Source organism: Labeo rohita, chromosome 25 (assembly GCF_022985175.1).
Source record: "Labeo rohita strain BAU-BD-2019 chromosome 25, IGBB_LRoh.1.0, whole genome shotgun sequence".
Classification (NCBI taxonomy): domain Eukaryota; kingdom Metazoa; phylum Chordata; class Actinopteri; order Cypriniformes; family Cyprinidae; genus Labeo; species Labeo rohita.
This window is the reverse complement of record NC_066893.1, coordinates 22,454,136-22,471,009: the sequence shown is the minus strand read 5'-3', so window position 1 is coordinate 22,471,009 and position 16,874 is coordinate 22,454,136. Positions and strand designations below refer to the sequence as shown.

Here is a 16,874-nt window from a genome sequence, read left to right as displayed (position 1 = left end):
CTACTAAAGTGTTTTTTTTTTTTAGCTGATTCTGCTTTCTTTGAAGGCTTTTAGAGTTGTATACACCATTACTAAAGTGAAGTAGAACATAATTTGTTTTACATTAACATGCCGCTTACATAATGTATGAATTTTATCACTGTTGTCTGTCAGTGTTCACAGGTTCAACCAGTTCCAGGTTTAATGTACTTTGCTCGAAGGGTCTGTGGCCGGTTGCATAAACAGCCTAGACTAGTCTTAAAAGTTAGTCATCTAATTTTTTTTCTGTAAGACTGGTCATAACCTTTTAAAACTAGTTACATAAAAGATTGGTCTAGTTTGAATTTGAAAAGTAAGACTGATAACCACTTTGTTAACTGCTAGACAGTCAAACTAGTTCTTAAGACACAGTCTTAACATAGTTTATGCAACAAGCTCAAGGTTTAATGTACTTTGCTCAAACTGTGGAAGGTTCTGGTGTCTCATAATGTATACTGTGATCATGTGATGGAAATTTCTTATGATTATGTAAATTGTTCCATCACACCATATAATCTGTCAACCTGTGTGTAAACCTCGAGAGGCACGTTTGTTATTTGAAATACTGGATGTTTAATACGCTAGTATATACTAGTAGGCCTGCTGGTACACTACTAGTCAAAAGTTTTTGAACAGTAAGAGTTTTAATGTTTTTTTTTAAAGAAGTCTCTTCTGTTCACCAAGCCTGCATTTATTTGATTCAAAGTACAGAAAAAAAGTGAAATTTTGAAATGTTTTTACTATTTAAAATAACTGTTTTTTATTTGAATATATTTTAAAATGTAATTTATTCCTGTGAATTCAAAGCTGAATTTTTAGCATCATTACTAGTCACATGGTCCTTCAGAAATCATTGTAAAATTCTGATTTGCTGCTAAAAAACATTTATTATTATTATTATCATTATGTTAAAAATAGAAATAGAAAGTTCAGAAGAGCAGCATTTATCTGAAATAGAAATCTTTTGTAACATAAATGTCTTTATCATCACTTTTTATCAATTTAAAGCAAGCTTGCTAAATACAAGTATTAATTTCTGTAATTTCTTTCCCTATATATATATACTGACTTTTGAATGATATAGTGCATAATGTTACAAAAGCTTTTTTGTTTCAGATAAACACTGATCTCAGCTGTTTCAAATATTGATAATAATAATAAAAATGTTTCTTGAACAGCAAGTCAACATATCAGAATGATTTCTGAAAGATTATGTAACACTGAAGACTGGAGTAATGATGCTGAAAATTCAGCTTTGATCACAGAAATAAATGACATTTTAAAACATTTAAATAGAAAACAGTTATTTTAAATAGTAAAAATATTTCACAATATTACTGCTTTTGCTGTGCTTTTAATCAAATAAATGCATGCTTGGTGAGCAGAAGACTTTTTTTTTTTTTTTTTTTTTTTTTTTAAAAAAACATCTTACTGTTCAAAAACATTTGACTTGTAGTGTATAATATATTTAGCGTAATTACGACTATATATAACGTTAATATTAAATGCATAAATATAAACAATAAATAATAATTAATAAATGCATAACTTATTGTGGATGCAGAACAGAGCGGAATGTTGTGCACATGGTTGGATGACCAAAAACACAAATTTGTGACGCCGTCTGTGAGTGAACGGAAATGACGCCATGCCGCGCGACCTTACGATGGTTATATTTTTCTAAAGTGCACGAGAGGTGCGCGTGCGTCTGCTGCACTCTTGTAAAATCGTTTTATTGGTCCTCGGAGGATGGTGCGTTCCCGCTGCGTTCATATATGAAGCTTGAAGAGGTCGTTTTCCTGCCGGTTCCCAAAACCTCGCGTCCATGAACGACTGTTGATCCGGTTAATTCGCTCGGTTACCGGCCAGTGGCGGGACGCGCACGAGCTCCTTTGGCTTACTGTGATTTTAGTTGTTTTATGTTTTATTTCAGGTTTACGTCTCCGCGCGACCGCGCTGGTTTAGGTAATGTTAGTTCAGGTGAGTCTTGGTTGGTTTGGGTTGTAGTGATTTTTTCTGGTTTAGTTAGTTCAGGCTTAAATCTCAACGCAAGTCAGTTAGGTTTGGGTTAGTTATAACTGAATTTTAATTTCTCAGCATGGGCATGTTGTGTTAGGGGTCAGTTTACTTGCAGGTCAGGTTGAGTCAGTTCAGCGCAGGTCTGTTGGGTTTAGTTCAGTTTGACATGACAGGTCTGTTGGGTTACAGATAATTCAGGTGTCAGCTAGGTTTAGTTCAATTGTTGGTTTAAATTTAGATTGAAGTTATATGTGTTGTATGAGTGTGTGTGTACGTTTAGTACATGCTTGTTGGGTTTAGAAAGTTCTCAGTGAAATCTCAGGTGATTTAGGTTTAGTTTAGTTCAGGTTTGGTTTAACCTCTGCCGTGATGGCTAAGGGTGAGTGGAAGAAGTCTGGCACAGATGATCTCCCGTTAACCGGCCGTTCTGAGTGTGAAGTGTTCGATGATGGAACCAACACATTCTTCTGGTGAGTTTACAACCACATCTCTCATGTTATGATAGTGGATTTATGATTGTGTTCTTCGATTTCAGTGTCTTTCTGTAGCGTGTGAGTGTGTGCGTGATGTCCAGAGGCTGTTCAGTAGTATAACAGCTTTGCTCGGCTTTTCTCTCTTCTGCAACCTCAGCAGAATGACACTCGATCAATTAAAGGCTTTAAGATGGACAGATGCTGTGGAAGAGACTCTTTCTCTCCTGGTCTCGTACGTGCTGAACTGTAGAGAAGAAAAACATGACGGATCGATATATAGTTTATACATTAACAACTGTAATAATACTAATTATATATTACTGTAATAATAATAATTATAATATCTCACCTTGGATCACAAAACCAGTCATAGTGGTACATTTTTTTTAAACTGAGATTTATACATCATCTGAAAGGTGAATAAATAAGCTTTCCATTGATAATTGTTAGGATAGGACAATATTTGGCTGAGATACTATTTGAAAACCAGGAATCTGCAGGTGCAGAAAAATCCAAATATTGAGAAAATCGCCCTTAAAGTTGTTCAAATGAAGTTTTTAGCAATGCATATTTCTAATCAAAAATTAAGTTTTGATATATTTACAGTAGGAAATGTATAAAATATCTTCATGGAACATGATCTTTACTTAATATCCTAATAATTTTTGGCATAAAAGAAAAACTGATAATTTTGACCTATACAGTGTTTTTTTGGCTATTGCTACAAACATACTTGTGCTGCTTAAGACTGGTTTTGTGGTCCAGGGTCACATATAATAATAATAATCTTTTTTTTGTTGTTATTTTCAATAATTATAATTTTAATAACATTAATAATAATCCCAGTAGTTATTATTTTAATAAAAGTAATCCAATAACTTTATGCGAATTGTGTGCATAAATTGTTTGTTTTAGTTTTGGACTGTTACAGCTAATATTTAAAAACTTTTTTTTTTTAAATTCTTGATTTTTAATGCAGTAATTCATTCAGATTAAAACAGTAAATGAAAGTATTATTTTTGTTGTTACAAATATTTTTGATGATAACAATAATAATGATGATAAAAATTAATTTAATAGTACTAATGCACATTTTTTTATAACAAATTTTACAGAAACTTTTGCTTAATGATTTTTAATGCAGTTACTAAATTAATAATTATTCATAACAAATGAATAATTTTAATATTAATGATAATTGTAATAATCTAATAATACCTATGCCAATTTGTTTGCTTTATTTTTTTTTTTTAGGATGACTAAATTGTAAACCCTAAAGTGATAGTTCGTCCAAAAAAAAAAAAAAATCTTTTTGTTTTATTTATTTATTTAAATAGTGTTGGTTTGACTGATTTCTGGGTGGAGTATCCCTTTAAATGCTATGCTTTTCTCAATTAAAAAGTCTTTAAAAAGTTCTATCTCCAATTATATAAAGCTACTTTTGATTTGATTTTGTAGGTAACACAATTGTTGAGACTAAAAACTTGACCTCTTATAGGTCAAAATACTCTTTGAAAATCAATTCCAAGAACTGTATTTGCTGTAACAAACTGCTGCACTGATCTTTCCTCTCTCCCCCGTGTGTATTCGTGTGTTGAGGCGTGTATGTTGAGGCGTGGTTGTGTTCATGATCAACCTGTATACCAGCTCAGCAGGTTTTGAATGTAAAAAAAAAAAAAAAAAAGCCCTAACCAGGCCTCTGCCAGTAACTTCTGAATGCAAGCTCTGTACTCTTGTTTCGTCTTTCTCTCTTTAGGAGGGCACATACCCTGACAGTGCTGTTCATCCTAACATGTGCTCTGGTTTATGTGACACTATTGGAAGAGACCCCACACGACACGGCGTACAACACTAAAAGGTATGGGTGGCATGCAGTCAGTGTGTCCTCTACCTTTAGCACTGAGACCAGAATGCAGTTCACAGCGCCAAAGAATGAGACACACTATTTCCTCCTGAACAGAAGCTAAAGTGGTCTGATGTGAACGGAAATGTCACATGGCTGTAGCTGGGATGTCCTTGGCAAGTTCCAGGCTTTTTATTGGCTAACAGGATTATGTGTGACATCTGCTGCTGATCACAAAGTCCAGGTTACAGACTGACCGCTGTGATTAAAAGCACATGACCTTTATCAAAAGAAAGAGCAGCTAGTATTTTAGTATGAATGTGTAGCTTTATGATCAGTTTTGAACCAAAGTTCAAAAACCAAAAAAAGTTAGAAATGCGACTTTGTCCTGCAATTCTAACTTTATAACTCGCAATTACGAGTTTGTCACACAGTTATGAGGAAAAAAAGATATTCATCTCATGGTTGGTTCGGTTCATAACTTGTAACTCTTTAACAAAGAATTTTTACTACTAAAAAGGCTACTAAAAAGTGGCTAGAAATGTCCTAGAAACACTTAAAGGAACACTCCAATATTTTTTTTTTTTTTTTTGAAAAAAAAAAAAAATAAATTGTCCAACTCCCCTAGAGTTAAACAGTTTAGTTTTACCGTTTTCAAATCCATTCAGTTGATGAGAGTATAGTTCCTAGCCACATCGACCTAGAAAATCGCAACTTTTCATTTTTCGTCCATCTTTGTACACAATGTAACTACAGAAGAGTTACGTTTTAAATAGGAAAAATATTGAACTTTTCTTTGGTTATTTTTGAGCGAGATGCTAACGGTCTAATCAGATTCAATGATCTGTGCTAAGCTATGCTAAAAGTGCTACCGCCAGATCCAGAGATCGACTGAATGGATTCGAAAATGGTAAAACGTAACTGTTTAACTCTAGGGGAGTTGGACAAAGGGCCTATTTTCAAAAAAAGTGGAGTGTTCTTTTAAGCATCATAGCAGCGAATTTTGCATCAAAAGAGCCACTTGAATTTTCTCCACTGTTTGTTTTTAATTTGTGTATATCTTGTGTTTTTCAGAGGAATTGTGGCCAGTATTCTGGTCTTCCTTTGCTTTGGAGTAACACAAGCTAAAGATGGTCCGTTCTCACGTCCTCATCCAGGTCAGACCAGTAACCTTTACGTGATCTAACCCAAACTGAAGTCAGAACAGTAACCTTTATTCAGACATGGTCATGATTTAACCTTAACCCAGGTTTCACATCACCTTCAGGTCATCTTTGAGATGCTGTAATTGTGAGGTCTCGTGGTGCTGTTGAGGTGGAGTGGCTAAAAGTAGTGACTTAACTACAGGTTTCAGTAATGTGACAGTTGCTCAGCTGTTTTAAGAATAGCGTCACTTTTCCAGTAACATGCTTTCGAATAGCTAGCAGTGATGTGTGACTAAACAAATACATCATTGTTTTTCACACACTTTCACATTACATTTGAGCGAGCTGATGTAATCATTAGACAGTTTTCTAAAAAGACCCTCTATATTATTTTGAGAGGAGTGATTAATTTGTATTTATCTCAATGAATCAGTTTATAAAAATGATTCGTCAAGTCAGTTGAGTCACTCAGTAGTGTTTCCAGAAGTCTGTACATGGCTTTTTGTTTTCTCTTTATGCTGCAATATTAAGTTAAATAATAAAACTGTAGATGATCCCCATTTTAGAATTGATTATGTAGATTAGGAGTTTTAAAAGTTACATTTTCTGTTAACTATGGCTGCAGTACAATAAATAAATGTTGGTATAAATATTAGTATTGTCATTTTACAGGTGTTCTGCATAGTAAAATGATTTTAGTATGGTAGTTTTTTACGAGGTGGTTAATAAGAGTTTTAAAAGCTACATTTACTGTAAATTACAGCTGCACTCTTAATTAGAAATAAAGAAATTAAGACCACAGATAAATTGAGATAAATAAATAAAAAAAAGTATTTAGTAGTATTTTTTATAAATTATTTAACAGTAATTAGCATCCTAATAAAAATGATTATTTTATAGTTATATCAACCCAATCTCACAGCAATTTGTAAGGTGGCTAATTCTTACAAATTCATACGACCTTGCTTGTACAAAATTGTATGTTTGGGAAAAATCATAGGTATTTTACAAGGTGGAAAATTTTGTAGGAATTCATACCATTCATCACCACACCTAACCCACCCCTAAACCTAACCCTCACAGAAAGTGTACAAAATCATACAAGTGAGGTCGTACGAATTAGCCACTTCATATAATATATGTAAGAATTGGTCGTTAGATGAGGTTGGTTATGTTGATGTATAATCATACTTTTGGGACAAGTTGTGCAGTCCTACAAACAAGAAAAAAAAAATCCCATTTTGAATTGCAGTCACAATTTTTATTGGAAAATGGCGGTGTGAATTTTGCAGCCCTACTGTAAATTTGTGTTCAAGTTTAATGATTTCACTGCAAATTTTCTTTATTTGCCTGAGAAAGCTTTAGTAGTTAGCTGCTACTTAATAACTCCTAATGTAGCTAAATAATCAGAGGTTTTTATGTATAAGTTAAAGGGATAGTTCACCCAAAAATGAATATTCTGTAATTAATTAATGTCGTTTCAAACTCATAAGACCTTCGTTCGCCGTCAGAACACAAATTGAGATGAAATCCGAGAGCTTTCTGACCCTGCATAGGCAGCCACACAAGTACCACGTTTAGTCAAGGTAGTAAGTAATGATGTCCTTACTACCTTTCTGGACCTTAAACATGTCAGTTGTGTTGCTGTCTGTGCAGGGTCAGAAAGCTCTCAGATTTCAAAAATATGTTAATTTGTGTTTTGAAGATGAAGGTCTTACGGGTTTGGAATGACATGAGGGTGAGTAATTAATGACAGAATTTTCATTTTTGGGTAAACTAACCTTTTAACTTTAAAATTATGAGTAAATAAGGTACGATATAAAGTAGCTTTCTGAGACACAGTTTAGAGCAGAGTTTCAACATAAAGAAACAATGAGTGTACTGTTATAGCAACAGTAACTCACATCTCCTTCAAAGCACTCTCTGTTGTGCTCGCTGTTATGAGGGCCGACTTGCTTTGCTGGATGAGCTGGTACGGTGCTTTCAACACATCGCTCACAGAAACCGGAAAGATGATTGAAGGACTCCTCCTCCGGTCATTCTGAAGGGCACGAGATAACTGACGAATGTAGATGCAAATTATAAGTTGGGCTACCTGTCACAGTGAACGGTGTTAAATTTCAATCCCAGTGAAGTATGCGAGGTTGTTTGAGAATGGAAGAGTGACTGGGGACTCCAACATAGAGACGGTCTCTAGAGACGCAGATGCAAACAAATGGTTGTAGTCATATAGTCATAGCCAAAACGGCTTTACAATCTTAATCTCACATCCTTAATTCAAGCATGTTCCTTTTTTATAGTTGAAGTCAAAAGGTTACATACACCTTGCAGAATCTGCAATATGTTAATTATTTTACCAAAATAAGAGGGATCATACAAAATGCATGTTATTTTTTTTTATTTATTTTTGTTAGTACTGACCTGAATATGATATTTCACATAAGAGATGTTTGCATATAGTATCCAAAATCATAGTCATTGTTGGAAAGGGTTCAAATACACAAAAATGCTGAAAAACCAAAGAATTTGGATTTTTCTGAAGAACAGCAGACAGTTTAACTGTTCAGGACAAACAAGGCACTCATGAACAACTATCACTAAACAAACAAACAAACAAAAAATTCAGGTAACAACACAGTATTAAGAATCAAGCATATGTATACTTTTGAAAAGGGCCATTTTTATAAATTCAACTATTATTTTCTCTTGTGGACTATATGTAAGCACTTTTTATGTATAAAAAAAAAAAACATGCATTTTGTATGATCCCTCTTATTTTGGTAAAATAATTAACATTTTAAGTTTGCCATAAAAATAGTGTTTCTGATTATATGGCATAATATAATCTTACATGATCAACAGAGCCCAATAACCCAAATGCACGTAAATTTTAATAGTTTATGTGTGTTACAGACAACAAACATTTTTATAATCCAACATAAGCCCCAAAAAATTATGTATGTTGTATAAGATTTATGGGCAAATCCAGCGTTATGGATGTGACGTATAAATGCTTACAGAATGTATGTGTTACCAATATACCAAACCATCTGTTTATATTTTAATAAAGCCTTGTTGATAGTCTAAACATCAGAAAAATATGTCTGTGCGCAAGTTTTCTGTTAAAAAAGGGAAATAATCATGCGTTATGGATGTGACAGAAAGGGACACAGTTTTTAAGAGACTACATACTTTGTAGGATTTCTGCAAATTAAAATGCACAAACCAGACACAATAATACCCAACAAAGAGAGAAGCGATGGCTCTTCACAGAACATATCATTGTTACTTTGTTTAAATTTTAATGTGTCTATTTATGAGAAATATGTACTGTAATGGATGTGACAAACCTGAAAATAGCACTTACCATACTATGGAAATTCATGCTCTAAAAATGAAAATCAAAATGCTTTAAAAACTTTGAGAGACCTCACATGGACATTTGAACCACCAGATGTTGACATCTGTACTATCAGTATAGTAAAAACTTTTTTTCATGGTAAGGTTGACCTTTGCATGGAATTACCCTTATGATTTTAATTATTTGTATATTAGTGCATTAGTATTTTTTAGTGTTTTTGTGTTTGTATGAAAGTTAATATTTATGGGTATGTGTTTTTGTCTTTGCAGCATATTGGCGTTTCTGGCTCTGTGTTTCTGTTGTGTATGAACTCTTCCTCATCTTCATCCTGTTTCAGGTTTGTTATCAGCCTCACCAGCACAACTTTTTATATACGTTTTGTCTATATTGTTGTATGTAAATTTCAGATTTTTCTCTCAGACAGTGCATGACGGCAGGCAGTTTATGAAGTACATTGACCCAAAACTTGGCGTCCCTCTTCCTGAAAGAGATTATGGCGGAAACTGTCTTATTTATGACCCTGGACATCCTGCCGACCCCTTCCACAACATCTGGGTATGCATTAAAATATTAATAAGCATTACTGACACGGATAATATAGATGCATCTGTTTCAGAGGGTTGCGCATATGGCTAGTCATCCATCTGATCATTTGTCACAGATTTATTATGCATATACAGTATGTTAGAGATAATGTAGTCATTTGTGTATCACAGAATATACTCTGTAATAATAATGACTGTCTGACTGTACATTATCCTACTCTTACATGGTTGTTTGTCAAATAAATAAATAAATAGACATGAAATATTAATTTAAATTAAAATCTTGAGATTACAGTGTGATATGAGATACATAAAACTTTCACAGCTATGTAGGAACAGCATGAATCAGCACATAAGTTTTGTAATGGGATGCATTTCCTAATCAAAAAATATATATAATATAATTTTTTTTAAATAGAATGCACTGACCAATTGAAAAAGTATGTTTATTGAAATAAATAGGGAACATTTTAATTTCATGTTGTATTTAATGCTTTTATTTTTTTAATATATGGTTTTATTTAATACTTGATTTTGCAGCAGGAAAATATTAGTTTTTTTTTTTTTTGTAGTAATTAAAATTTTTTTTTTTTTTTTTTTCCAACAGGACAAAATGGATGGATTTGTTCCTGCCCATTTTCTTGGCTGGTACATTAAGGTTGGTCAAAATCTGATCACCAGGCGTTGATTTATTTAGCCCAAGAGGATGTCTGGGTTTGGCAAGTGAATGTGCTACCACGCCTAAAATTAGCAGGCGGCATCAAAAAATTAAATTAGAAGCCATTAGTCATGTTTTTTGTGTCTGTGTGTCTCAGACGCTGATGATCAGAGACTGGTGGATGTGCATGATCATCAGTGTGATGTTTGAGTTCCTGGAGTACAGCCTCGAACACCAGCTGCCCAACTTCTCTGAGTGCTGGTGGGATCACGTGAGTAAAACACACCAAATACACCCTGTGAATCATGCATCGTTTAAACCAAATCCTCATTAAGTTACTCTCTCCTGCTGTAGTGGATCATGGATGTGTTGGTGTGTAACGGGTTGGGCATTTACTGCGGCATGAAGACTCTCGGTTGGCTCTCCATGAAGCCTTATCAGTGGCAGGGATTGTGGAACATCCCAACATACAAGTAAAAACAAAATAAACCTCTGAAAGAATGTGTTTGCAGGTCAGATATCCAAAACTGTCATGACATTATGCAATTTTGTGTTTCAGAGGGAAAATTAAGCGTATCGCCTTTCAGTTTACCCCATACAGCTGGGTGAAGTTTGAATGGCGTCCTGCATCTAACCTGCGAAGATGGCTGGCGGTTTTGGGTATTATTTTCATGGTGAGTTATATGACCAGCACATGTAATCACTGCATAGTGATTTTGAATGAAAAATGGTCACACTTTCTCCCATTTTTTTTTGCAGTTCCTGTTGGCAGAGCTGAATACATTTTATCTGAAGTTTGTATTGTGGATGCCTCCAGAGCATTACCTGGTGCTTTTACGGCTTGTCTTCTTTGTGAATGTGGGTGGAGTGGCAATGCGAGAGATCTACGATTTTATGGATGATCCGTAAGTATAATAAAGAGGCTTTCCAAACCTTAGTGAGCTGTCTTAAAGGAGAAGTTCACGTCCAGAAGAAAAATTTACAGATAATGTACTCACCCCGTTGTCATCCAAGATTTTCATGCCTTTCTTTCTTGTAAAGAAATAGTTTTTTGAGGAAAACATTTCAGGAATGATCTCATTATAGTGGACTTCTATGGTGTCTGCGAACTTGAACATCCAAAATGCAGTTTAAATGCAGCTTTAAATGGCTCTAAACAATCCCAGCTGAGGATCATTATTTTAATCGTATACTTTTTAATCTTAAATCCTCGTCTTGTCTAGTTCTGCGATGTGCATGTGTACTGTGTAATCTGTGTCAATATACTTAGGGTATGTTGAAAAACTCCCATCTAATGTTTTACTTTTTTTTTTTTTTTTTTTTTTTTTTTTTTTTTAAAAGGATGTTTGATGATCTTTGCATGTTCGCTTTGTAAACACTGGGTTGGTACTTCTGCAGCGATATAGGTTTTGGAGTTGAAGTTGGAGGAGAAAATAAGATGGTTTTCATGCACATGCACATACCCTAACATACCCTAACTGTCTTGAACCAGATTATACAGAGTACGCATGCAGAGCAGAGCCTCTTTTTTCTTTTTTTTCTTTTTTTTCCTCAGTCACACAATTTTTTTTATTTATTTATGGTCAAGAAGATTATTTTGTTTGTTCATGGGCACAGATTTAGAGAAAGCATTAGATCACTTGCTCACCAGTGGATCATCTGCAGTAAATAGGTGCCGTCAGAATGACAGTCCAAATAACTGATGAAAACATCACAATAATCCGCAAGTAATCCACACCACTCCAGTCAGTTCATCATTAAGACATTTTTAACGTTGGCTTCCAGCTAAAATATGAGTCCTCTATCCATGATATTGCTTTTTACAGTGAAAAGTCATCTTGTCTGAATCAGGAGAGAAATTTGCACAGGTCAAGCACTGTTTACAAGCAAAATTGGTCCAAAACGGTTCTAAACAAATGTGGACTTTGATGAGAAAAGAACAACAGGGGGTGGACGTTTTCATTCGAGGAAGTGTTATGCATATTTAGCCAGAAGGAAAGGTTTAAGGTTAAAATGCCTTGATGAATTTGTTTCTTACAAATATGCAGCTTTTTGTTTCATAAGATGTTAATTGATAGACTGGTGTGGTGTGGATTATTCGTGAATTATTGTGACGTTTTTAAGATGTTTGGACTCTCATTCTGATGGCACCCATTCACTGCAGAGCATCCATTGGTGGGCAAGTGATGTAATGATAAATTATTTTCAAATTTGTTCTGATGGGGAAAAAAACCCAAACTCATCTACATCTTGGATAGCCTGAGTAAATTTTCAGCACATTTTCATTTTTGGGTGAACTGTTCCGGCTGTTTTGTTAAGTACATAGTACATGCTATGTACAATTATTGGGAGAAATAGTACATTTATCAGATTCTCTCAGTTCTTCCTTCTATTTTGGAAGTTATTTGCAAATAATACATGCTGTGCTACTTAAGATTTTTTTTTGTTTAGAGTGGCTTTTTTGTCTGGGATATGCTTATGAGACCTAAAAATATGACCTAGTTAGGCAGCTCACTAGGAACATTTTTTTTTTTCCCCTGTGCTGCCATACCTGCTTTTGTGAATTTGCATTAAGCAAATATAATATATTTTTTTGGATTCTAGGAAATTCCATAAAAAGTTGGGCCAGCAAGCGTGGATTGTGGCAGCCATCACTGTTACAGAGTTTCTGATCGTGGTCAAGTATGATCCGACCACAATCATGCTGCCAATCCCCTTCTTCGTTACACAGTGCTGGATACTTGGAATCGTCCTCATCCTCATTTGGACTTTGTGGCGGTTCTTCATCCGGTAATAAATGTTCAAATCAGCTCTATCACCATAGTTACAGATATCCTTATAAATTGCTGATTAAATGAATTATAAGTAATCATGAAATGTGTTAATATTTGTTGATCTTTTATCAGAAAGTAAATCATATTCTGTTCAGAATGGAACACTAGCATGCTATTTACTATTTTTAGGCTTCCTGAAAAATTGCTGCAGAAATAAGAGTAATTTGTTAGTATGCTATACACTACCTGTCAAAAGTTTCTGAACAGTAATACTGCAAAACGGTAAAATCTTGAAATATTTTTACTATTTAAAGTAACTGTTTTCTATTTGAATGTTTTTTAAAATGTAATTTATTCCTGTGATTTCAAAGCTGAATTTTCAGCGTCATTGCTCCAGTCTCCAGTGTCACATGATCCTTCAGAAATCATTCTAATATGCTGATTTGCTGCTCAGAAAACCTTTATTATTAATAATATTATTATTATTAATATATTAATACAGTTGAGTACATTTTTTTTTTTTTCCAGGATTCTTTGATGAATGGAAAAATCCAAAGATCAGCATTTATCTGAAATAAAAAGCTTTTGTAAAATTATACACCATACCATTCAAAAGCTTGGAGTCAGTATATTTTTTTTTTTTAAAGGAAAATTATAGAAATTAATAATTTTGTTTAGAAAGGATGCTTTAAATTGATCAAAAGTGATGAAGGCATTTATGTTACAAAAATTTCTATTTCAGATAAATGCTGTTCTTCTAAACTTTCAAAGAAACTGAAAAAAATTTCCATCAGCTGTTTTTAACAATTATAGTAGTCAATTCCCTTTTTTTTGAGCAGCAAATCAGAATATTAGAATTATTTCTAAAGGATCATGTGACTGGAGTAATGATGCTAAGAATTTAGCTTTGAAATCACAGAAATAAATTACATTTTAAAATATATTTAAATAGAAAACCGTTATTTTAAATAGTACAAATATTTCAAAATTGTGCTGTTTTGCTGTATTTTGGATCAAATAAATGCAGGCTTGGTGAACAGAAGAGACTTCTTTAAAAAAAAAAAACAAACATTAAAAATCTTACTGTTCAAAAACGTTTGACATTTAGAAAATAATTAGAAAGCGATCAAACTGACTAACATGTTAACTGACTGAGTCTTCTGCATTGACAGTGACATCACACTCCGATACAAAGAAACACGCCGGCGCAGACAGGAAGGGTCTTCAGACCGGGACAGAGTCCCTGGACATGCCGACGGCAGCAATTCTGCCACATCAGGCCGTAGCAAACTAAACGGAAATATGGACACGGTTCGACACAGGAAGTCATGAATCCATCCGTGCACACACTAACAGCCGTGCACTACACATCGCGACTGGACACGTTTGTGTTTATAATCATGTTCAGATCATGCCAACGCTCATGGTGTCTGTCGAGCGGCATCCAAACAGCCGATGCCATCATTTTCTCTCCCCGCGGAGAGGGTTGTTATGTATATTTAGGAAAAATATGTCTTTGTAGCTGTTACATAGGTGAGGCGTTTAGGGTTCGGGGTCCACTGTCCCTGTGGTTTCGGGTTTATTGATCGGTGCTATGCAGGAAGACACATTTCGATGCAGAACACTATGCACGGTAGAGGAAGTGCACATACAGCCATTAATGAATAAAACTACTATTTTTAAGTTACATTTAGCGGGTAGGAGCACAGTAAACGTCCTGCTTGAGCTACAACACTATATTTAAAAAGCTATGAGAATGTAATTATCTAATCAGCTGTGTTCTTCTGCTACGCTTAGGAGGTTAAAGGAAGTTAGCGTGCTTCAAGCACCTCACACACGGACAATCCTTCTGATCTGTTTGACACGGGTCAGCGCCATGACTGGACCAAAATCAAAGAACTTTACTTTCCGTTTGCATGCGTGAATGTGTGCGTGAGACCATAGCGGCCATTATGCTGATGCTGTTTTTATTTCTGCAGGGAAACCACAGACAGAAACTTATGTTTTGGGTTTGATAAGTATAAAAAAAAATCAGGAAGTCATCCCAAAGTTCACGTTGTAAGTGTATTGGGCCGTTCGTGTATCTGGTCACAGTGAGTGGGTTGTGTGCTGTTGTGATGTGGTAGTGCGTCTGTCTTCTGATAATGTGCAAGTCCAAAAACGGCCTGATCCGATGTATCAAATGCCATTATAATCTTACTGTGAATGTAAACGTCTAGCGCTAGATCGACTTAAGCGCAATGCCTGAGCTGTTACTGTTTCGCATCATGTTACTGAAGGTGTTTAGGGGTTATTTTTTATTTGACTATGAGGGGAAAGTTAAAATCGCAGTATATGTTCACGTCCAAATGATCAGGATTATCTCTCTGAAATCTTTGTGGGACCATTTGATGCTCTGTCTGCCTCTGCTTATAGTGGTTCATGTAAACATGTTACATAGAAATGAACTGAGTTCATATTTTATAATGTTTTCAATAAATAAAAAGGAGTTATTCCTCGTTAACTGTCTGTATAATTTATACCATGCATGTTTCATTCATACAGGCTGTTCCTGCTAAATTCAAGTGTAAGATGATGTCTATGAAAAGTAAAGGAACTTAAATCAAAGCACCTATCCACCTTTTTCTTAAGCGCGAAAGTAAGTCTGTGGGCGAGACTTCCGGTTCATTAGCAAAGAAGATAAACAAGGTGAAATAAACTATAAAACTACTTGCACTACAAACCAGTATGTTCATTATTAAGATAATACATTAAAATGTGCTAAGACACATCAGTTTGTAACTAGATGAGTAAAGTTTGAGAACAAACTTTAAATTGGCTTGAGAAAGCCTAGCCTGAAAGTTTGAAGCAGTTGTAAAAGTATGAAAGCAGCTAGCATGATTTAACACATTGCTTACATGATTTAACATGTATTTTTATAGGCTGATTACAATGTTGTTAGCATGATTAGCAAATTACTAGAATATTGTTAGCATGATTAGCAATTTACTAGCATGTTTCTAGCCTGATTAGCGTTCTGATAGCATGTTTCGTGCATGATTAGCAATTTACTAGCATGTTTCTAGCCTGATTAGCATGCTGATAGCATGTTTCACGCATGATTAGCAATTTACTAGCATGTTTCCTGATTAGCATGTTGATAGCATGTTTCGCGCATGATTAGCATGTTACTAGCATGTTTCTAACATGGTTAACATGTTACTAGCTTGTTAACATGTTTCTAGCATGATTAGCAGCTTACTAGCATGTTGTTAACATGATTAGCATGTTGCTAGCATGATTAACAAGTTACTAGCATGTTGCTAACATGTTTCTAACATGGTTAGCATGTTACTAGCATGTTGCTAGCACGATTAACATTATATTAGCGTGTTGTTAGCATGTTTCTAACATGGTTAACATACTGCTAGCATGATTAGCAGGTAACTAGCATGTTGCTAGCATGATTAGCATGTTACTAGCACGTTGCTGGCATTTTTTATCATGATTAGCATGTTGCTAGCATGATTAGCAAGTTACTAGCATGTTGGTAGCATGATTAGCATGCTGTTAGCATGTTTCTAACATGATTAGCATGTTACTAGCACGTTGCTAAAACGATTAGCATCTTACTAGCATGTTGTTAGAATGCTTCCAGTATGATTAGCATGAAACTAGCATGTTGTTAGCATTATTACTAAGTTACTAGCATGTTGTTAGCATAATTAGCATGGTACTAGCATGTTGCTAGCATGATTAACAAGTTACTAACATGTTTCTAACATGATTAGCATTTTGCTAACACGCATGTTGCTAGCATGATTTAGATAGCTAGATAGATTAGAAATATTAGGAATATTAGAGTGGAAGTTTAAATGAGTCTAAATGGATTAGAAATAGTACACAGAAGGGAAGCTTGATTGAGCCTCAAGGGATTCTGGGAGTTTAGATTTGAATTTTGTCAGTTGGAGTTTGAATTTTTGGTGGCTTTGATAGTCTGGTTTACGAAAACCGTAAGCCGGATCAGTCTGAAAAGATACAGCACACCGAGTCAGACCA

The 16,874-nt window shown here is 34.6% G+C and overlaps 1 protein-coding gene across 1 annotated transcript; it reads left to right on the top strand.

Moving 5' to 3' along the window:
• Positions 1 to 1,673: 1,673 nt before the first annotated feature.
• ptdss2 (phosphatidylserine synthase 2) lies at positions 1,674 to 15,328 on the top strand. Its single transcript, XM_051099233.1, has 12 exons — positions 1,674 to 2,507; positions 4,267 to 4,368; positions 5,428 to 5,510; positions 9,129 to 9,196; positions 9,280 to 9,414; positions 10,012 to 10,062; positions 10,220 to 10,333; positions 10,417 to 10,535; positions 10,622 to 10,736; positions 10,822 to 10,967; positions 12,667 to 12,852; positions 14,009 to 15,328. Exons 1-12 carry the CDS (start codon positions 2,407 to 2,409, stop codon positions 14,166 to 14,168), a joined length of 1,380 nt encoding a protein of 459 aa, XP_050955190.1. The 5' UTR covers positions 1,674 to 2,406; the 3' UTR covers positions 14,169 to 15,328.
• Positions 15,329 to 16,874: the final 1,546 nt, after the last annotated feature.

Excerpts from the sequence above, each read along its gene's own strand:
- ptdss2 (XM_051099233.1), top strand. The coding sequence starts at position 2,407 with ATGGCTAAGGGTGAGTGGAAGAAGTCTGGCACAGATGATCTCCCGTTA. Across the intron at positions 9,415-10,011 it reads ACCCCTTCCACAACATCTGG|GACAAAATGGATGGATTTGT; the intron begins GTATGCATTAAA and ends TTTTTCCAACAG. Across the intron at positions 10,536-10,621 it reads TGGAACATCCCAACATACAA|AGGGAAAATTAAGCGTATCG; the intron begins GTAAAAACAAAA and ends TTTGTGTTTCAG.